Source organism: Anser anser (assembly GCF_964211835.1).
Source record: "Anser anser genome assembly, chromosome: 1".
NCBI lineage: Eukaryota > Metazoa > Chordata > Aves > Anseriformes > Anatidae > Anser > Anser anser.
This window is the reverse complement of record NC_139720.1, coordinates 48,206,221-48,228,648: the sequence shown is the minus strand read 5'-3', so window position 1 is coordinate 48,228,648 and position 22,428 is coordinate 48,206,221. Positions and strand designations below refer to the sequence as shown.

Here is a 22,428-nt window from a genome sequence, read left to right as displayed (position 1 = left end):
TGACCACGGAGAGACGGTTCTATAGAACAAGACAGGATGCTCTGCAGGTAGGTATTCTTCAGTCAAACCTGGGACGTTTCATACTGCCCCGAGAAAATAAATGCAAGTTAATCATTTCCAGGAGGAGAGACCGAATGATCACTTTGTTTAAACAGAACAAAACAAAAAAGGCACACAGCCACTGGCATGAAAAGGGAGGGCAGAGTCTGATGCGGGAAGCAAGGGGTGACACGAAAGCCCTTGGCTGTGGATGGGGGGGGATGGCTCTGAGGCAGCACACAGACCTCCAGCTCCGGCCTGTGGAGCGAGGCAGGATGGTAGAGGAGCTGCCCTGAGCGGGAGGGAAGTTTCACGACAGCATGCAGGAAACGAGAGGGAAGCTGGAAAGATGCACGGACCCACCTCAGAGCAATAGCACAGCAGCTCATCTACTGCTTGGAGAGAAACAAAACAGTTAACTGTAGTTTTCCCCTGCTTTCATCTCAGAAGTGACTACAAGCACAAGTGCTACCAGCCCCCCACAGCCTGCTAAAGCCATCCCTGCAAGAGCGGTGTGCCCTGCTGGGGCACAAGGTGCACCGAGAGGCTGCTCCTGGGTGCCACCAGCCATTGCCGCAGTGCTCTCAGCCGCTCCTCGAGCAATCCAGCACAGCAAGTGAAAAGCTTTTCAGTGCTCTTCACAGTTTCACTAAAATATAGGGGCAAAACATTTATGTTCCCCCCCGGCTTCAGCTCCCTTGACCCTGGCATGTTTTTTGGGGGGGAAGTGGAGATGCAGGTAAGTTGGAGGTGAGATCAGGTCCCCCGTAGATGAAATGTACAGCTACCAAAAGACAATTGAAGGCTCAAGCAGCTCAGGGGATAGGCACACACATTCCCTGTGTACATAAAGGTATGCATGTTTATTCATCTCTGTTTAGGAGGTCAGTCTCTTCTAGGAGAGTTTGCTCATGTTTTTTAACTGAGGCACAGAGGAAGGGCAGAAAGGGAACAGCAGAAAGGAGGGCAGGATGGTGGTACAAATTCACTCACAGCTCCCTGTTAGTACTGGCAAGCTGCCTCAGGAACGATATTGTCTGTATGCCTGTGAAGCATCATCCTCTCCGAAAGACCTACGTGAATTATAATGTGCAACTGCTAATCTGCAGCAACTCTTACATGTCTGACTCTAGGCAGCATATGGTGGGTGATAAAAGTTGTCTGTTTCCTTGATGTATTTCTGTATCAAGATGCTATTTTGTTAATTGCAGCGCACGAAGTTAATTATACTGTATGATTATGTGTTGTGACATGAGGGCACGAGTAGCTGTGCATCATTTTGCCCAGTGTGGAGTTAGACAAGCGGGCAGAAGAGCCGTCACCGCAATCAGGCCTGAGCTGGCACACTGTCAGCTACGACTCGTGCTTTCCTATTGCCAGTACCAACAGCAATTACAATCCCCTCTAATAGGAGCTACAAAACCGGGTAAGATCCCACTTGGCTTTTAGAAGAAAGAAAAGCTTACTCAATGCAATCTGACAACTGCTGTAGTGCAAATTGATTACTGCTCACCGCTTTGCTTTTGTAGGTACACAATTGCGCTCGCAGCTTGGATTTGGACAATCCGATCTGTGCTTGGCCACAAGGGAGATGTGGCTGTTTCCGTGTTCATTTTCTGGAACCAGTTTATGTTGTCCTGTAGCACGGGTGGGTGATAGGGGCACCGCCAGCAGTCACGGCCCCATGCCCGGCACCGGCCAAAGCGAGCTTGTGATGCGTGGGACAGCACGGAGCTGAAAAGGGCAGGAATTCATCCAGTGCCAAATTATGTCTTGCTGCTACCAATTAGCAGAAATGACTGAAGAACTAAATTAATCATGGATTCTTTTTTTCACTGTTTGAAGTGATTCTGACAGCATGCATTTGCCTCTGCTGCTGTTTTTCAAATGTAAACTGTAATGGCCAAACCGCGCTTTAAAACCCAAAGACCAACAGATGGTAAGACATTATTTTGAAGAGAAAAAAAAAATCAGAAAATATCCATCAGAAGTCATTTGAAGTCCACCATTTGAAGTCCCTCAGAAATCTTCTGAAGATCATAAAAGCCAAATTACCATTCCCTGATAGCATTTACAGCAACAGCACAGCAGGCCAGAGAGCCCCAAACTGAAACCGCTCGTTTGCAAAGATGAAACCAGGTCCTGCTGGAGGAGGATGCAAGCTAAACAACGAGAATTATAGGAAAGCCAAATAGCTTTCAATCTGACAGTTTGTTGTTGTTGTTGTTTTTAAAAAATAGTATGAACACCTTCAGGCTGAGCTCTTCCAGATTGCCTACGATTGTGTCCTGATCCACAGCCCATGGCTTTTATCTCATCTCTGTGTCTGAGTTGGTATCAGCTCCGTATGAATCTGCCAGGTCAGGGCTTTAACTCTCACAGCTGAGACTGGGTCAGTCCAGAAAGTTTTCTCTAAGGCAGCAGAAATAAAGCCAGGTGTTTCCCTTACTCTTCCTCTTTTAAATGTGTAAAAGCTCTGAGTTTTTCACACCCCAGTGTAAGAAATCTAAATGTTGCTTCACTTTTTGTGATTTAATTTCTTGCTATCTAACTATGCAAACATCACTTTATCCCTCAATGTACATGCTCCCTCTGTGGGATCTGTAACAGGCTTATTTTAGCGGATGTGGGTTTTTCTCCCTTTTAATAGCTATTCACAGCAAATAGAGAATTTTTGAATGGAGCAAATTGTTTTCTGACTGCCTGGCCAGGCTCCAGCTGGAGAGACTTCTGAAGCCACCACGGCTCCCAGATGCCGGGCAGAGCTCTTGGTGTCACCTCACGCCCATGACATTGGAGATAGCACCACTCCCTTGCTGAATTTTCTATTTTCAGAATTGCCCTTCTGAATAGATTCACGTTAATGGACTTTCCGGGCACAGACATCCAGAAATTAATATATCCAGAAGGCCAGGAGGGCTGTTGGTATTCAGCACCTTATGCAGACCTGCATTGATGAGGCTCACTTTGAGGTTTGGAGGTGACCTCCCCCAGCAGAGGCAGAGGGGGCTCTGTCCCAGCGTGGCTTTGTGCCAAACGGCCAAAGCACCCCTCAGCTGGGGCCCAGAGAGACCTGGAGCTCAGGCTGGAGATGCTCAAGGTTAAGTCAAGAGGTGCCACAAAACAGAAACTTGCTGCTTGTGCCAACCATGCTCTTACAGTTGCATGGTGGACAAGTGACATGTACCTGAGGCTCATGCTCTACAACGCTTGCACTTTACTTTCCACAGAAAAAAGCTAAGCAGCCCCACAAACTCCCAAATACCCAGGGTAAACAAATGCTCTTTTCTTTTTTAACTCGGCTGCCTCAAATTAAAACACATTAGTGTTTTCTTGCTTTCTCTGGACATTGTTTTGCTGCAAGGCATGAGGGAAGCGCCACACAGACAGATATTGCTGAATTTGGTTTTGCCTCATTGAATTTTTATGGATGGTTACCCTCAAAAAACAAACTATTAATAGGCCTGTGTCTGAATGCTCAACCGCATGAGACTTCATCTGTTAAATACAGGCTGTGTTTTGATGGATTGCTGTTCCATCAACTAAAAATCCTTTGGGCTATGAAGGAAATAGAACAGTCCCGCAACCACTTGATCTAAAACTAATATTTAAAATATATATCTTAGGTAAAAATGAAGCAGTCCATTAGAGGAATGGAAAATAAATTACCCCACAGACAAAGAGAAACAAATAGGTATAATATTCCAGCAACATAAATCAATGTAAAACAGAAGTCTCTTGATTTACAATTTGCGTAAGTGGTGCTGACAGTAGTACAGATCATTTAAATAGATTCTGTATCCACTGCTGTTATTACAGAGATTAGATTACACTAAGTACTTAATGCAGTTGTTTGTGGGTAATTTACATAAAGTAAAAGATAAGCTCCTAAAATTTTAATTTGCTGCATATCTTTCTTAATCAGCACAAATTCTAAAACATTTTGGATTTTAGAAACAGTGTGTGAAGCTGTCCTTTAATCATTGCTCCTGCTCTAAATACCTACTTAAAAAAATTAACAAGCGCTTCACATAACTCCTATTTTCACTCATTTGAACACAAAAGAAAATTTTCATTGCAGCATCAATGTCTTCTGCCTTACCAGGTTTGTAGTGCGGGATAAACTGATCTAAAACAAGATAGATGAGGAGCAACTGAGGGAACTGGGGTTGTTTAGTCTGGAGAAAAGGAGGGTGAGGGGAGACATCACTGTCTACAACTACCTGAAAGGAGGTTGCAGTGAGGGTGTTGGGCTTTTTTCACAGGTGACAAGTGATAGGATGCGAGGCAACGGCCTCAAGTTGCACCAAGGGAGGCTTAGAGATCAGGAGGAATTTCTTCATGGAGAGGGTGGTCAAGCATTGAAACGGGCTGCCCAGGGAACTGGTGGAGTCAACAACCCCGAAGGTACTGAAGAGATGTGTGGACATGGCACTAAGGGATATGGGTTAGCAGTGGACTTGTAGTGTTAGGTGGATGGTTGAACTTGATGATCTTAAAGGTCTTTTCCAACCTAGATGATTCTATGATTCTATAAATTTAAGTGATTTGTGGTTTTAATTAACAAGAAAGAAGGTTTGATTCAAATATCAGCTTTTAACTTGTTTTACATAGCTTCATAATTTCATAAAGTTTAGCTTTGTTAGAAACTTTTAGTACAAATTTACAACTAAATATCATCTTTATGCTAAGTCTGGTATTATTTTTTCCTAGTAAAAATATATCTATGCATATTTATGTATACACATATTGATTAGCACACCTGTAGCTGTGCTCTGATTTTTTTTTTCAGTCTGTTGAAATTTAACAGGAGGAAAATCCTGAACCAAAACCTCTTAGTAAAACACATATAGGAAATAATAAATGTAAGTCTTACAGGGCTATTTAAAAATAATAATAATAACAAATAAAAGGTAATTATTTCATATATAAATTTAAAAAAACCACTGCCTTTTTCTCAAAACATGCCCTTGGTATTTGTCACATGTAAACAAAGCCAAGAAGCGTTCCTGAGCATTTACAAAATCCATTGCTCTGGGCCATGACATTAGGTGGGTTCAAGGCACTCAAAACCATAGGGGAAGGACATGGCCAGGCCTGGCTCTGGTGCCAGCTGTTCAGCATCAGGAAGGCCCCCGGGGACCCCAGCCCCTGCACAGGTTGAGCAGGGCCGAGCAGCAGAGCGCTTCCCTTCCCTAACCGCTCGCTGAGGCACATCTGGACACCTGAGCTGCCATTAGCCTCCCTGCTATTGAGGACACATTTTGCCAAACAGGGCTACTGCAGATTCATTATCTGCTTCCAGCATCAGAGCCAATATCAAGTCCCAGGAGAGCACCGGACAGTGTTGCTGGTACTCACCCACAGCACAGGACCTCTGTCTGCAAGGCAACCTCCACCTGCTCCAAAGCTGCGCAGCCAGGGCGATTTTTGGTCCTTAAGATGAAAATCCAGAGGCCCAGTGAGCAGTGTGCTGCTGGTGGATGCTGTCAATGGAGCAACTCTTTAATGGGAACGCAGTGCTGGCCTGGCCTGTTGCACTAACAGGGCCATGGTCAACTCCACAAGTCGCTGCGGTGGAAAGGGACAGGGGAGGTGTCCTACGTACAGCACCTGCTGGCTTGCCATGGCACATGGGAGGCTGGCCAGGACTGTGGGGACGCACAAAGGTACTCGTAAAGACACAGCTTCAAAATAAAAGCAAGTTTCAACACTCTGCTGCTCCTGAAGGAGGTACTTGTCTTCTTAATGGGACGTGGTTTGTGAGTCAAAACGTTGCCTCTTTTAAAGTCACATTTAGTGTAAGGGGAATGTTCCTGTCATTGCTTCAGTTGCACTTGACTGAAGACACCATCTGCTGCAGCACTCAGCCAGCTTGGCATTTAAAATGTCATTTAAACCAGAAAGCAATTGAGCATCCTCCACCTACTGAGACAGATGTCATCAGCAAAGGTGAACTTCCACAAATGAAGGAGGTTGCTGATAAAAAGGCTCAATCACAGGAGTGTTTACAGAGAGTCCTGTGAAGGACTGCTATTGTTCCTTCATATGTTCACTCTATTTCCTGTACATATTTTCTGCAATCTACCTTGAGGAAGCAATGTTACAGGCACTACCAGTGAAATTCTGCTTCTGAAGTCCCACAGATATGGTCCCTGTGGGTTAAAGCAGGACCAGCAGGTTTCTGTGCTCTTCAGAAACGTGACTGATGGCATTTTCGAGACTGAACAGCCAAATCCTGGGCTTAGTTCAGCTCCACAGGGCAGGAGGGAAAGCTGTTTTCCTGCTGTTCCTTTCTGTTAGAACATTGCTTCACACGAAGCCGTGTAAAATTATAAAAATTGCACTCCCTTAACATTTCAGTTCCAGATGACAGCAAACACCTGTACCACCTCTGAGTCTGTCTCTTCAGAAGAGAAGGTGTAGAAAGTTACTACATTACTGTCTGTTCCCTAAATGCAGAAAAATATTCCCAGCTGCACATGCTGGTATGTGTTGAGGTTGCAATCAGAAAAACCCACAAGAGAAGGAAGAGGCATGAAATAGGTAAAAACGCATTAAAAGAGTAGAGCTAAAACTATTAAGAGTTAATTGCTCTACCCAGGCATGTGCCTGTAGGACAAATAGAGATGAATGTTGGTAATGAAGGTCTTAGACAACTCTGGGAGAAATTTGGTTCTTGAGGTCAACTAATTTCCCAAGGTGAAAGTATTGAACGAGTCCTTCCTAGTACAGCATGATTTGCTTCTCAGTTGTGCTCTGTGCTTTTAACATAAACTAAACATTATCCTTTTCAATTACGTTAGGAGATCTCAAAATGCTACTTCCCACTAATAGAAATAGTGGTTTCTATAAAGACCAGTTACAGCAATAAAAGAAGTGACTGTGTTGGCTGTCAGGGGGCCGCAGGGCTCCCCTGTGAGGTGAGGCCAGGGCCAGGCTCTGCCGGCCCCACCACAGGGCAGGGCCGGGCCCAGCAGCCAAGATGGCGGCGCCTCAGTGACAGCACAGGAAAGAAAGGGAAAACAGTGCGCAGAGAGAGAGGAAAAACGGTGAGAAGCAGCAATGTGAACAAGGTCAGAAAGTAGGCGAGGAGGTGCTCCAGACAGTGAAGGAGATTCCTGTGAAGCCCGTAGAGAGCCCACACAGCACAGGGGCAAAGCACGAGGAGAAAGTATTATCAGAGACAAACCTGCAAAATGACCATAACCAGGCATTCCCCAGATGTTCCTCAGGGCAGGAAATGGTGGAGGAACGAAGGAGTGAAGTTAAGCCTATCAAGCAGGGGCAGGAGGGAAGATGGTGTTTTGATATATATTTTTTGCCTTCACTTCTGTTTTCTCATTTCAAATAGATATTAACTGGCAATAAACTAAATTCAACTCTGTTTTGCCTGTGACAGTAACTGGTGGGTGATATCCCTGCCTTTATCTAGGCACACGTGCTCGTTCATTTTGTTCCCTCCATCCTTCTGAGGAGAGGGAGGCAGGGGCTGGTCACCAGTCAGTGACCTACAGGCCTGGTCATTAGATAGAGGAAACCTTGCAGTGATGGCAGCTCTGCTGAAGAATACTAGCAGAGCTAGCATAAGAATCAAACTATGAGATGCAGGAAAAAGCCACAGTCCCAAATTTCTTTAACTTGCCAATTGCTTATTTTCTGAGAATAGGTTCTGGTATACTTTGCTTCTCAATCTCCCACAGTATGTAGTCCTAAGCTTCCACAGGCCCTTAAGGTCCTGTCACAGCAGGACATACATCCCATCCCACACCCCTGTGAGAACATCTTCTAACGAAACCCGATGACACAGAAGCAACCAATAAGATCTTTGTGACAGGGATCCAATCTTTGCACCTGCTTGAGTCAGCAGGATTGCTGGTTGGACACCAGCTAATCATACAGCAACAAATCAAACCCCCCTACAAGTCTACCTGACAGGCAGTTTTAAGCAAGTTCTCTACTGACAATGCTCGTGGGTCTTAGTCCAAAACCAGTGCACTGAGTGGTCAGGGATGATGCTCAGAAGCAGGGAACAGCTTTTGTGCCTGCTTATAGTTGAGTTTTCTTGAGGAATGAGATATCATTTGGTTACTGTAGCCTTACACATTTCATACTACCTAACACACCATGTTAAAATACAGCAACACATACCCATGCACAAAGAATTTGTGAATAAAAGCTATAATCCTTGATCGGCCTTAATCTAACTTGACTTGCAAATATTTAAACAGACTACTTCCTAAAATAGTACAGGAATGATACATTTATATGCCATGCAAAGAATGTAATAGGATAAGGCTAAAGACTAAAATCATGTATTTCAAATTTATATTTGTATTCTTTTGAATGGTACAAATATGAGAACTAACTGCCACAGGAATGATTAGTATGCTAAAAAAAGTTTGAGAACCACTTGTAAAGACAAGAGCCACTGATAATATGACAAAAAGCCCAGTATCTTGTTGAAATTAAGACTTGCCATGTATTCTGTCCTCTACATCTTCCCAGTATTTTCTCATTTGATTTCCCCCCCAGCTCAATAAACTAAACCATAGCAGTTATAGGAGGTTTTTATTTTAAACAAAACCAATGAAGATACAATTTACACTGAAAGCCAAAGTTGAGGCAAATGACTTCCTTTTTTTGCTGTTATTTGCTGGCTGTTGTGGGTGGGATCCACTCATGTATCTTCTTGCGAGTAGTAGAGTAAGGTACATACTGTCCAGGAGTACCACTCAGATTGAATTTATGGTTCTCCCAGATAAATTTACGAGCAACTGGTGGATGAGTAGTTGGAGGGTCATCCGTCATTGAGTGAAGCCAACGGTGCCTTAAGAGGAAAAAGAAACATTGTTAAGACACATTAAGGAGCATTACATGATCTACAACAAGCCTTCCTCCTGACTCCCAAGGGTTCTCTCCGCTGAAAAGTAACATTTATTTTCATGGGAGCCGGAGGGAGCTGATTTCATTCTAGTATAACTTTGAACGATGCTACAGAATAATGATGTAAAATAATTACATAAATATAACTGACAAATAACAGTTCTGCTTCAAAGGAAGTGAAAGTACACCTGAATTTGAATTTCCTGTTCCCTTGTAGGCTTAGATCAAAAGGTCTCTGGGCAGGGAGTATTTTGTTGTTACATGTCTGTATAGCCTTAACAAGCCAGCTAGTGCAAGGCAGGCACTACAAAGGGCAAAACCAAAACTTTTTTTTAGCAGAAGACTATTCTGTACAACAGTTTCAATACCCATCTCCAAAGCCTTCATGAGGCTGCCACTCGGGATATATGGACTAATGATGCAAATTCACCGAAAGCAATCATGTAAATGTTTACTGACTCCACAATGAAGTGTGTAATACCAATGGGGTAATTACGAAGTGATTACAGCCATTATCCTTTACCTATGAGCTAAAGGTCAACCCTTCCCTGTGCAAATAACATTAATGATCAAACTAAGTATTTTCCATAATAATTTACTAAAACAAAACAGCAGGAATTGATTTCACCTCATTTCTATTTCAGTGACCAAAGCAACTTTCAAACCTGAATCACTTTTATTATACGCCAGTTAACTATGCACGCAGCATGAAGTACACGTAATGACAGAAGTGAGTTTTTTGCAAGCATATCTATATTTTTACTGAAGTGGAATTAAAAGAAGCTTCTGCTAATCAGCTTTTGCCAAAGACAATCTAAAAATAAGCAGCCCTCTAATTTCAGGTATTAGAAAGCCTAAAAATTACATCTTCAGCCTTTAACAACCATTCCTGCAAACTTTTCATTGATACATCAATACAAAACCACAATAAAAGTAACATGAAATAGATGCATGTGCTTGACTGACAAGTATATTCTTAATCTGAAGAGCTCTACAGAAGGCTGAATAATTTTCAGTCAAGTAGCTTCTAAACATTTATTTAGAAAAAAATCCCAACTTTGGATATAACTTTAGTACAAAATTTCACGTAAAAAAAATGTCAGCCATATGTTCATTCTATAAGAAAAAAAAAACAAACAAAAACCTCAAATGAAAGGCACACACTGTAGGGCTAACAACTGCCAGGAAACTGACTTGAACACAAAACTGGATGGAACCATAAGATCCTTTGAAAATAAGATAAAAGCTTGTTCAGAGGTAAAGAACCACCTCCCATGGGAAAAAATCATCCACTTATGAGTTTGAAGATTATACACAATTTCAGGTAAAGTGACCCAATGCAACATGGATAGGAGGAGGATCCCTCTCTTCCCCAACTCCCCTTTGTAAATCTGGTATGATTTGAACTACATTTGTCCCACTGCTTCTATTAAAATAAAGATCGGGCGTAATGATTTCTGTCTGGAAGGAGGAGGCCCCACAGCATCTCCAGCAACCATGCTATGGCCTGAGGATATAGGATCAGGCCTTGCTTGATTTTAGATCTGGTATTGCATGCCTCCGAGGGTGCCCTGGCCACCTTACGTAAGGTCAGAGCTTTGTGTAAAGGCACTCTACCAGATCAAATCCATTAAAAGAATTCTGCATGCTAGCAGGCTTCCCACTGTGCGGGACGTCACTTGTCCCATGATGACCAGCACCAAAGTCAGCAAAAGCACTGTAAAACAGCTAATTTGAAAGAGGTGAGATCATAGACCCTATAGGCCAGCTCTCCACTGATAATACAAAGAAACAGACCTGTGGCACAGGATGTAGGGACAAGATCCAAGTGCCCATATACATCCTGCCAGCACTGACTATTGACTGCATATCAAAATGCTTTGCATCACTCCACTCAGCTTTTCAAACTCGCTTACCGTAACATGTGGAGACAACCACGTACACCTTCACCTACTGACATTTCTGGTAATAGCAGATAGGAATCCTGCAAGCAAAAACCTATTTTTGCACCTGTCACCAAGCCTCACCATCCTCCCAAGCCTCCCACTCCCTCGAGAGCCATACAAATCACCAGGACAAAAAAGAAAATTGTTTTCTTGGCTAGAAATGCAGTTACAAAGGCCCTGAAAGATAGGCTGGGGCAGGTGGAGCACAAGAAACGTATGAAAGCTTAGTTTAAATTGATTAGATTTCAAGCTTACTTGATGCCTAGCACTTCTTTCATTTCAAGGGTATATACAGCATACATTCACTCCTTGAAATGGGAAAGTAATTATTGTAATACTGAGTTTATTTACCCATTTAAACCGGATGACAGAGTAGTATTATTCTGTAATTTAAACTTTGCTTTGCAGTTTTTCTAAGACTAAATCAATGAAGTCTCTTAACACACAGTATTTTGGAGTAGTCCAAATATTACTACATTAGCTTTCAGGATTTTCTGACACTAAAACATCAACAGGAAATTGACCTCAGGTTTAATAGGATCTGCAAAAGAAGCCCCCTTAAAATCCCACTTTCTCACTGGAAAGTAGAAACAAAATTGCTTACCTGTGAGAAACAGCAGTATAGTCACAGGTACTGAAACACTTATCTCCAGAAGAGATTTTTGTTGTTGCCCACTCCTCATTTAAGCAAAACAAGAACTGAAAGCTTTATTTTGGGAAGACTTTCCCCTTGACAACTTCCCTCAAAGAGTCCTTTGAAGCCCTGGTGTCTCATAGACTCTACTCCCAGATGCTCAAGAAAAGCTTTTCATGCACTCCACAGAACAGCATGAATGAAGAGATTTGACGTCTTGCAGATGGCCAGATTTCTATACAAACTTTACCCATAAATCCACACGTGGAAAAATAGCATTCAAAAGCAACTAATGACTTAAAACCTACAAAAGAAGCAGATGACTTAGAGCAAAGAAAATAAGGAGGATAAAGCTCTGGGGAGGCTGGAGCAGCTTCCTGAGCCTCAGAGCAGAGTAACTACCAAGCAGTCTGAGGCTAGTAAAGCCTCTGGGCTTTTGCTTGGGTAAACAGATGAGACGCCCATCAACATACCTTCAAATGCTCTGTGCAGAATCTTCTCCCAAGTCTTAGACAAATATTTAAAAGCAAGGAGATTTCAAACTGAAGCTACAAGGGACCGGAGCCAATTATCTGATGTACAAGCTGTCAAACAAGAACCGATGCTACACAAACTGCGTAGCTACTACCATATGTGCATCTGCAAAGTTCAGGCACTGTCTACGTAAGTTCAGGAAGCTTGCCAACTTGTTAGCATCTACTTCTTCTCCAGCAAGTTAACTGTGTTGCATTAAGACAAAAGAGAAGCGAAGATGTGTGTTATGGTCAAACGGCAGAAGTATTTTAGTGCTTTCCCAAGTACTTTAAGTGAGCAAGAAACTAGGGGTTTAACTCTATTATACGCATCATAAGAGGCTCTTTTAAATTAAAGAGGGTCCTCGCTTATTCTTCCAACTCCATGTATTGGAAGGGGAGGAAAAAAGGACAAGGAACGTTTTTGTTTGTATACATATGGGAGATAGCTGATTTCTCAGGCAAGCTACCCTAAGATACCATTGGACAATAATGTGACTAACCCATTTACCTAAAAACCACTACACCAGCATTTAATCTAGTTATAAAATCCAGAAGTTTATTGTAAATCTACTGAAGGGATGAAAATCTTATTTTCCCTCTCCCCTCCTTCCTTTCCTGATCAATCTTTTTTTGTTTTCCTTGCAGGCACTCTTGAACAACAGCAGTTTTACAAGAGAGTAGCACACTCTTTTACATTTCTTGGTGTGCTAGCACTGAGATGCTACATCCCTCCCTCCTTCAGCTGTCAGATCAGCTAACAAAGAGGATGTAGATTATTAAAATGAAGTTAAATTTGAAGTTTCATTGTATGAAGTTAGTACTCCTATAGCTCCTTCCAGAGATGTCAGATTTGCACTATGAGGAAACAAGCATCAAAGAACTGGACGAACACACACAACGAACGATGCTGGCAAAACAAAGCGCTCCCGAGAAAGGAGAAAACTATTCTGCAATTGAGATGCTGCTTTTTCCACAGCACAACTTATATTGAAAGAATAAATCCAACACAATTCAAATTACATTAACCAGGAAAATGGTTTAAAAAAAGCATGCAGCCAGTCATGAAACACTTTGAATATGATACAAAGGAATCAAACCTCCAGCATCCAGCAGGATAGCAGGCCTCAGCTTGCATGGACCTTATAGACTCTTAAAAAGAAGCCTCATTTGACAACATAACCCTGTTGAAACTGGAAAACTGGGTTCTAAGTTGCCCCTCAGCGAGCTCAATCTGAGCCTTCCAGAATTCCCTAAATGCAAACTTGTGCTCCTCCAAATTCCAGCCAGAGCTACAGGAGTATGCTGATCGCTGAACAGTTAATAGCTATCCATCACAGGAACAAGCAGACACGCAGGGAACTTCTGCATGAGACGTGAACATAGCCTGAAAATCAGGAGTGATGCAGAGAATTTGTGGGAGGAGATTAATAATGGTACTCTCTTCTTTGATCCCAAACAGATTAAGGACAGTGAGATACTTGATCCTCTCCCCTCACCTTGTTTCAGTGGAAATAACCAAAAATGTCTTATTTGTGAGAATTAAAGAATCAAGAAGTACAAGCCTGGAAGGGATTTAAACACTGTGCACACACTCTAGATCCAGGGAAGTATCAGCTGCACCCACATTGCTCGCAGCAGATACCTACTGAAGTTGTTACAAAACTGATGTGACGCTGGCTTACTGATCTTCCCAAACCAAGTTATACCAGTGAAGATAAGCAGAAGTTTTTAGTGGTAAGGATAGCAGTGACCAATCTGTACCTCTTCTTCTGCAATTTAAACCTACTACTTCCTACTCTACCCATTTATCTTTGGAAGACAGCCTGTGCCTTTCCCCTCTGCAAAAGATTAAATGCTTAAAGGTTACATCCATGGTCATTTCTCTCCTTCTTAAGCAAAGAATTCTTTCCAACTGTCCTTGGAGGTCTGATTGTACTCGCTGCTCTTCCCTAAGCTTCTTCCACTGGTCCACAGTTTGCTTGTTTGCGGCTTAGGTTAATAAAATCTTTTTAAAAAATTATGTGTATTTTCAAACAAATAAACCCCTATCCTGCCTCCTCCCCAGAAGAGCACGGTACCCAGAGCTGAACACCACATCCTACACAAAGTCTTCCAGGTACTAAGCAGAACGGAAGAGTCGTTTTGCATGAGGGCAGGCAGTAAGTCTTTCTGCTCCTCAGGAAGGCACACTTCTTTCTCAGCAGTATGATAATGGGGATTTACTCAACCTGCCATCCCTCCAACACTCGATCATCCTGCAGCACTGCCAGCTGCTCTCCTGCATGCCATAAAGTAAGTGGCTGCTGGCGCCAGGAGAGCAGGGTCTTGCCCTCTGTCCCTGCACCCGACCACATGATTTCATACCTTCGAAAAATATCACCCTTGTGATCACAGAGTGAGACAACGCCACTTGCTACTCTGCCAAACTTACAAGTGCAGATAACCTGCAGCCGGTAATAACATCCATAAAAAAGCAGCACTGAGCTCTTTGATTCGTTCACCTGTATTTTACATCCCTACTATTTCACCCCTCTGTGCAGCCCTTGATTAATGGAGAAAGAGGAAAAGCTAACACTGCTTCAAGCACACCTCCTTACTAACAGCTCTTCGCAGCAGATTTCACCCAGGCCTCAGCTTGCCTCTGATCCAAGCCAGCTTCTGCTGGGGGTGGATGGAATTAGCAGAGATGATAACCCTTGCCTTAGAAAAGAGCAAGCTGGATTATCATCACAAAGAAATGAAATGGAAATGAGCTCAATACACAGGACAACAATTAGAGCAATTCTTAATGGCACCATCTATGAAAGCACTAAATACAGCGCCTCTGTGCACTGGCATGAGCAGATACAACTTTATCGTTGTATGTTCACAGAACACAACACATGAACAGCATGTTAAAAAAATGGAGTTCCAGCAAACAACATGCTCTGTCCATTAGGAGATGAAGACTTTAGTTTTCAAAGCTGCCTAACTGCATAAAAGACATCTTTATTCAGGGAAAAAAATGCCCAATATGCTGCACAGCACTACGAGAAGTTTAATACTAATCATTCCACGAGTACTGAAAGGATTTAAAAAAAAAATCTAATTAACTTGTCTCCAACAAAGTAGATACTGTCATCTTGATTTTGATAAGAAAACCCAGAGTAAAAGAAGAGGCTAAATAAGATAAATTAAATCAAAATAAACCACAAGGCAACTTTAGAACAGCTGCAGTCCCAATTCCCTGTACAGAAATCATGTCAAAACAACTCTTGATTTCCTTCACACTGTGATTTCAATGCATCCATTGTCAAAAGATCGTACACCAATTATTTCAGAATACTGAAAACATTCAGTAGTTCACAAAAACGGTGCCACACTACATTACATATGAGATGATGCTTCTTGCTGCTTTTTCCTTTTCTCCAATACCTGACGGAATGTAAATGCTGGCTTAATTAACTTCTATTTTATTTTTTCCAAGACAGCTGTTTTCACAGTTTTCCAATATACCAACGTGTTTTCTTTTTTTTTCTTCTTCCCAACTCATCATGCATAAAATGCAAGGTTCACCTGGCTGTATCTCAACAGTTGTTCATGTTCCATAATCCTGAAGGCACATCACTGACCACAAAACCAGCCTTTAGGACGGCATGGTGTCTCAACAACCAGAAACATGGAGAAAAACTACCTGTAGTATGACCTACGTTGAATAAAAGAAGAAAATGTTTTTCCTGCATATCTACTGTGCACTCTATTCTTCCCAATAAAACAGCATGGCTATACATAGGCATACAGTAGGATTTTTATAAGAATGCTGAAAAATCGTTATAAACTAGCTAGCATTACCACTAAAGAAAGGAAAATCTGAAATCTCTAGGTTAGCCTTGGTCCTAAACCAGGATTTTTGTTAGAAGTGCCATCTTTAGTCACGACAATTGCAAAATATTTTCTGAAAGTAACACTAGCATAAACAACGCAATAAAACCTGCTTCCACCCGCAGAGGGTACAACAGCAAACCCACGCAATGCTCCACCAAGATGAATTAACTAAAACGTAGAGTCAAAAATCAGTGTTTAGAAGCAGCGTTCAGATCACAGCCCAACTGTTAGGATCGTACTCGATGTACTTCCTCGTTGACCCAAGGGTGACAAACGTTCAATTTTCCATCTGTTGAAGGGAAGTGCTAACACTTGGAGAAACAAACATTTTTAAAACTGGCAGAACAGATATTATACTAAGGACCAAGTGAAAGTATTAATAGAAGTAATTTCACACAGTCCAATCTCCAACAAATCTGGGGGTTCAAAAAAAAAAGCCAGTTTCCTGTGCAGTTGTACAACACCAGAGCTCCCTGCACAGCAACTCCTACAATGAATTAAGTCTCAAATTAGACATCTGTGCCATGTTAAAAGCCTATGGTAGTATAATATCAGATGGAAAAAAAAATACAATTTAAAAGATGTTTATTACGAGTTAAAGTACTTCAATTTTGAAAAACTTATCTAAAAAGTGTAGAATTACAGGCCAGCGATTTACATGCACCACAAAGCTAGGATTCCTACATAAGAATAAATATCCAAGGTTGCCATGGGATATATGAATTTATCATCAATTTTTAAGAGGTCCTGCGGAACCCGACAAAAATATCTTGGAATGGAGGACTGCTTACCCTAGAAACATGACTGATACTCGGGAAGAAATGCTTTGTTGTGCTTTGTGAGGATACAAGTAGCAACACACAAACACAAGATAGAACAAAAACTAACAGCACGTCAAGATTAGGATAAACTTGAGAACAGGCACAGTCTTATAGTTTGAAGGATAAAAACTTGATCCTAAAAACAGTTATTATGCAGTCAATATGGACCAGCATGGACTGGCATGAACTTGCTAGTTGTGATGATTTTAGATTTTAATGTCACCTTTAAAAAAAAAAAAAAGTCATCAAACTCTCACTGGAGATGAAAGAGAAAGTGTTAACAGCATTAAACATAATTTAAAGACAGAGTTTGAAACAAAACTGACTACCTTGCCAGCCTACCCATGCACTTCTCAAATGCTCTAAGGAGACCCACATCATTTCTTTTCTCCTGCCCACATCATTTAAATCCAACTATTCCAGACATTTGTACATATATGGAACTTTTTGCAGTTCAGTTACAGCGTCTCAAAGCTGCACTGTTTCTGTTGCTTTTGTTGGAGTACAAAATAAATCAAAAGTCTGGGCTGTGTTGCTTGCCAGTTTCTAGAGCATAACCTACCCATGGCAGCATCCAGTGCCTGTTGCAACAGCCATTTCTGAATACTGAACATCCCCTTTTCAAGAAAGCTGTTAGAAATTGTGCTGACGTAACAAGCTACAAGAACAGGCACCTGCACAGAGCACTCCTGGACACAGTAGCTAACAGCATTGTAGGTTTTAGCTTTCTCCTATCACTCATTAACCAATAAATGGTTTAATCGCAGAATATCTACACCAATATTTGTTTTAATCAAGGAAGAACCTCTTCATCTATGGAAGCACCCTATTGAATGGTACCTTCCTTCCACAACTTTAAACATCCAAGAAAATCCCTTCTAAATTAAAATTAACCAGTCTGCAGCCTTCTTTTCATACATAATGATAATGGCATCCACGAAAACTTATTATCAAAAAATGGTATTTTCTTATCTTCTGCTCTGTAATACAAGAAAACATACAGGCAGTTACACAATTTGCCCACATTAAGTTAAATGGCTTACCACTCAGGGGGCACCATGCTTCCATCAACTTCCCAAAACGTATTTTTGCCGTTCATTTCAGTAGTATATATGACCCATCTGTGTCGACCTTAATTAAACAAACAAATGCTGTATTAGCTTAAGAAAATAAATTATTTTCATATAAAGCAGAGAATTCATGAAAATGGATGGCAAAGTATTTTGCCTAAAAATATCTACCATTATGGGCACTCATTTCAAGATTAGCACAGCTATGACCATAAAGCAGATCAGGCTTTTTTTTTTTTTTTCCCCTCTGAGTTCTCTGTATTTCTACTGTCACGGTATTCTTATATGGCTGAACGTAATGCTCGCACAGCAACGCAAATATAGCTATTGTGTAAGTAAGTGGAAATAGGAGCTTATAAGAGTTTCAGACAGAGAAAGCTTTTGGTGTGTGTGTTAGGTATTTTTTGTCCCATTAAAAGCCTTTTCCAAAAGGATATTGATTGCCATTGGTAACCTAAGATTAAAGTTTCAGCCACACAAAACTGCATAGCAACATTTACCAGCAGCTCTGCTTTCCCCAGTTACCCCTGCAGTAGGCAGAGCTGTGCCTAACCAGTATCAATTGCTTACATGCCACCTCAGTTGCTGCTGGTGCCAACTTTTGAAGAACTCTTCAAATGTTATTTAGGAACCCCTTGCTTAAGGTAATAGGAAGTTCAAGCTAACCTGTGCTTCTTTGCCCTGAAGTGATCATCCAAGCAAGCCCAGCTGTGAGGCGGTTTTAAAGGCAGTTCTCTTTCTTCCCCCACCTGGTAAGCTTCCAGCTTTTAGGTCAGGGATCAAATCCAGCTCTCAGTCACGTTATTATAAAGACATACCTGCATGTAAAGCACCTGACCGGCTTAGATATATTCAATAGTTATAAAGTTAGATTGAATATGTTTGCAAAAGAACTGAGGGAAGCAGTAGCGAAGCAGAGGATGTCAAGGCATTTCTACAAGTCCCCTCTCTAAGACTTACACAAGTAAATGCACGGAAGTTGGGCAGGCAATAAATTCTAATTCGCTAGCAACCCGTACAACGTTGGATGGCCATTCAGGAGGTGTTCACGTTACCACACGTACCAAAGAAGTTTCTTTTGTCTTCGTAGTATTTGTTTCCATATTTGTCAACTCCTACCAGCGTACCAGTCTTCAAATCATTGACCCTGTGAATTCCCAAAACAACAACTTTAATTGACTTTGTCCTAGAATGAAATTGGAGTATTATTTTTACCAAGAGGTTGATTAAAAATCTGTAATTAAAACTCAAATACATGTATGCAAAGCAAAAAAAAAAATCCACCAGCCTATTCAGGCTTAAGAACTGCAAAACAATCACCAATTCCTGCAACTAATACCAGCATGCCCTAACCGCGTGTCCCACTGACAGAATAATAGAAGTCATACCGAAAGGCTCAGGGGGCTATTTAGAAGCTTGTTATAGCAAAAGATAAATTGTGCTGTATGGTAGAGCTGTTTTAACACCCACAAAATCTTAAAATAACGTGTGAAGGAAGTACCACAGACACACGCAAATTTACTTAGCTGAAGATGTTATCATAGTCCTCAAGTACTTTTTTTTTTTTTTTTTTTTACTACAAATTCAGCTTAAACTGCCCTGGAGTTTAAGTGGTCAGCATCAAGTAGCAGAAGAGAACCTTTGTGTGGGCACTGACCTCCAGTGTTGCTGCTTGCCTAACAAATACATGCTAAAGCCCAAAATTACAATAGTTACTTTCTAGCTATCAGATAACTATGAAAAAAAGCAAGAATTTACCCTGCCACTCCCTGAGACTTTCCATGACCCAGATAAGGTATATTCTGGCTTCAACTCTTTATGTACAACATATTTTAGAATCACCACGCATATTGAAAATTAAATTGAACCTGTGATTTGTATTCTCTTGATACAATCTTTAAAGTTCTCACCCCTCGATCCACATTTTTCTTCCTTTTTACTAACATTTATCCCAGGCAGAATCACACAAGGTAAAATTGACTCGAAAGTTTTAGCTGCTTGTAGTGTTAGAGGCACTCTCAGTTCAGTTCCAGGTGACAAAACATACGCGCACACACGTGTTTCCTTAGTTGGAAGTTTAACTATTGTATAACCCACTGCATCCCCCTGAGAAAGCTGTCCATTGCCTTTTCTCCCAGAGTACATGCAAGCAATCATCAGCCTACCCAGGACTTGTTTTAAATTTCTGTGCTCCCAGAAAGAATTATCCTCTGCCACTGCTCTCCTCTCCAAGGAAACACTCAGCGGTCTCTACATTATTCAAGCCTGAGCTTTTACCTTCAGAAAAAGAACGGACATTTCGATACTGCTCTCCCTTCCTTCTTCCCTTCTCTAACTTGGGAGAGCTCTTACACCCTTGTCCCAACTTCATGCCCTCAATACTGTTATCAAACACTAAGCAGTAGTTATGGCTTCCAGAGCAGAAAATGGCTTTCCCAGCCAATTTCCCTGAGCCCTGAGTAAGGAGAATGTTTCCAGCCACAAAACCCCTTAATAATTCAACTTCTACTGCATACAATTTGATCTACTTTCCTCAGTGGGATGCCTATAAAGAAAAGCAGGGAAATTCAGCATAAAACCCCTGCAGAGAAAGATTCTTCTGACTTTGGTAAATCATTTTCGCAGTTACCAGCTGTTACTTCTTATACATAATAATTGTTGCAAGAAAGATGCATCTTGATTACTCCTCCAGTACGTGTCAACTCTATTCCTTGAACTGGGATTGAGGATTCAATGACTTGAAAGGAGATGGGATTGAGTATTCAATGAGCTGGGATTGAGGATTCAATGACTTGATGGAGAGGCAGCAAAAACATTTGTAGCTGGTGCAGTTGTGAAGAACAAGTATGATTCTGCACCCAGCACACCTCTCTTCTAACCTCATTCTTCCAAAAGAAAAAGAAACAGTGCTGCCTCCTGCGCTGCCTACTCCCTTTTTCTGCTTAGCAGATAGACTGCAGGCTGTGCTGACACCTTTGATTCACAAAAGCTCCCTGACAAGACATTAAGATGAGTTTAAGGAAGGCACTCACTTGAAACCTGCTCCAACTTTTAAACATTTTTTTTTCTTTTGCCACCAGAAGGAAATTCAGTGGTGTGATAGTCATACAAGGTCATGGCACGTGGAGACTAATAAAATCAGAAGCACTGTGATTGTAAGGACAAGATGAGCATCTGGACGTCACAGAGCAGTAACGAGCTGCCAATTAAGTGACATGGAGGAAGAAAAAAACCCACACGCTGATGCTAGGATTTATCAGGTAAGGCACCTTCAGTGCGCAAACCAAGCATGTACAAAACCCACAGTACCAAAACACTGATGAGGCCTAATCAGAAATTGTAGAAAGTGTTGTAACTGCTCAGAACAACCAGTTTAAGCTACAAGAAACAACAGAAAAAGAGCTATTATGATGACTGGGGGGAGGCTCATACAGCTTGGCTTGTCCTAGCATGAGTCCTTGACGCGTAGCAGGGAACTCTACCTCCGGCAATCCCCACGACCCTGCACTCCTACGTCCCCGCTGCTGACAAGGGAGCAGCAGCAGCTTTCTGGCCGTGCGGTTAGACCCGTAACACTCCCTCTGCTCCGTGCCCCCGCTACAAAGCCGACCCTGTCCCCACGACCCCGTCCCGTCCCGTCCCGTCCCGTCCCTCCCCGCCCCGCGGGCACGGCGCCCCGGGGCCCGGCCCTCCGCCAAGGTGACCCCGCAGGGGCGGCGGGGCAGGAGCGGGGAGCGGGGAGCCGGGAGCCGCCCCCGCCGGGCGCCGCGGGCTCGCCGTTACCTCAGCAGCTGCCAAAAGGCGCCGCGGACGCCGCCGTGGCCGCCGAGGTGCTTGAAGGCCCGCTTCACCAGCTGCACGTACTCCGCCATCTTGGGGCGGTGCCGGCCCCGAGCCCGCCCCGCGCCGCGTCCCGGCCGCGTCCCGAGGAGGGCGGGGAAGGGCCGGTGCGGCCGTCCGACAGCTTGGGGCAGCTCCCCGCGGCTGCTGTGGGGCACCGGGCGTGGCGTGGGCCGGGCGTTACAGCTTCACAGAGTGGTGTGGGGGGAAGGGACTCACCCGTTAGGCACTGGCAGGCCGCTGTCAGGTCTCCCCGAGGCCTTCTCTTCTCCAGGCTGAACAACCCCAACTCCCTCAGCCTGTCTTCACAGGAGAGATGCTCCAGCCCTCTGATCAGCCTCGTGGCCCTCCTCTGGGCTCATTCTAATTCTTCCGTGTCCTTGTGCTAGAGGCCCCAGAGCTGAATGCAGCACCCCAGGTGGGGTCTCATGAGGGTCGAGTAAAGGGGAACAATCACCTCCCTCACCCTGCTGGCCACACTGCTTTTCATGCAGCCCAAGATACGGTTGGCTTTCTGGGCTGCCAATACACATTGCTGCCTCGTGTCAAGTTCTTCCGTCCTCCAACACCCCTAAGACCTTCTCCTCAGGGCTGCTCTCAATCCACTCATTGCCCAGCCTACACTCTTCTTTGGGGTTGCCCTGACCCAAATGCAGGACGTTGCACTTGGCTTTGTTGAACTTCACGAGGTTCACACAAGCCTGCTTCTTGAGCCTGTCCAGGCCCCCCCTGGTTGGCATCCCTTCCCTCCAGCATGTCAACTGCACCACACAGCTCGGTGTCATCAGCAAACGTGCTGAGGGTGCTCTCAAT

At 42.9% G+C, this 22,428-nt stretch overlaps 1 protein-coding gene across 1 annotated transcript; it reads right to left on the bottom strand.

The window, feature by feature from the left end:
* Window positions 1-8,593: 8,593 nt before the first annotated feature.
* Window positions 8,594-21,691, bottom strand: NDUFA12 (NADH:ubiquinone oxidoreductase subunit A12). Its single transcript, XM_083807189.1, has 4 exons — window positions 21,559-21,691; window positions 18,840-18,922; window positions 17,749-17,836; window positions 8,594-8,869 (listed from the first exon to the last, which is right to left on the bottom strand). The coding sequence occupies exons 1-4, from the start codon at window positions 21,645-21,647 to the stop codon at window positions 8,689-8,691; spliced, it is 441 nt and encodes a 146-aa protein (XP_083663315.1). The 5' UTR covers window positions 21,648-21,691; the 3' UTR covers window positions 8,594-8,688.
* Window positions 21,692-22,428: the final 737 nt, after the last annotated feature.

What these genes read in the sequence shown, in the direction of transcription:
- NDUFA12 (XM_083807189.1), bottom strand. Translation starts at nt 21,647, where the DNA reads ATGGCGGAGTACGTGCAGCTGGTGAAGCGGGCCTTCAAGCACCTCGGC. An exon ending in GCCTTTTGGCAGCTGCTGAG is followed by an intron (nt 18,923 to 21,558) that starts GTAACGGCGAGC and finishes GGGAATTCACAG; the next exon opens with GGTCAATGATTTGAAGACTG. An exon ending in AGACAAAAGAAACTTCTTTG is followed by an intron (nt 17,837 to 18,839) that starts GTACGTGTGGTA and finishes TGTTTAATTAAG; the next exon opens with GTCGACACAGATGGGTCATA.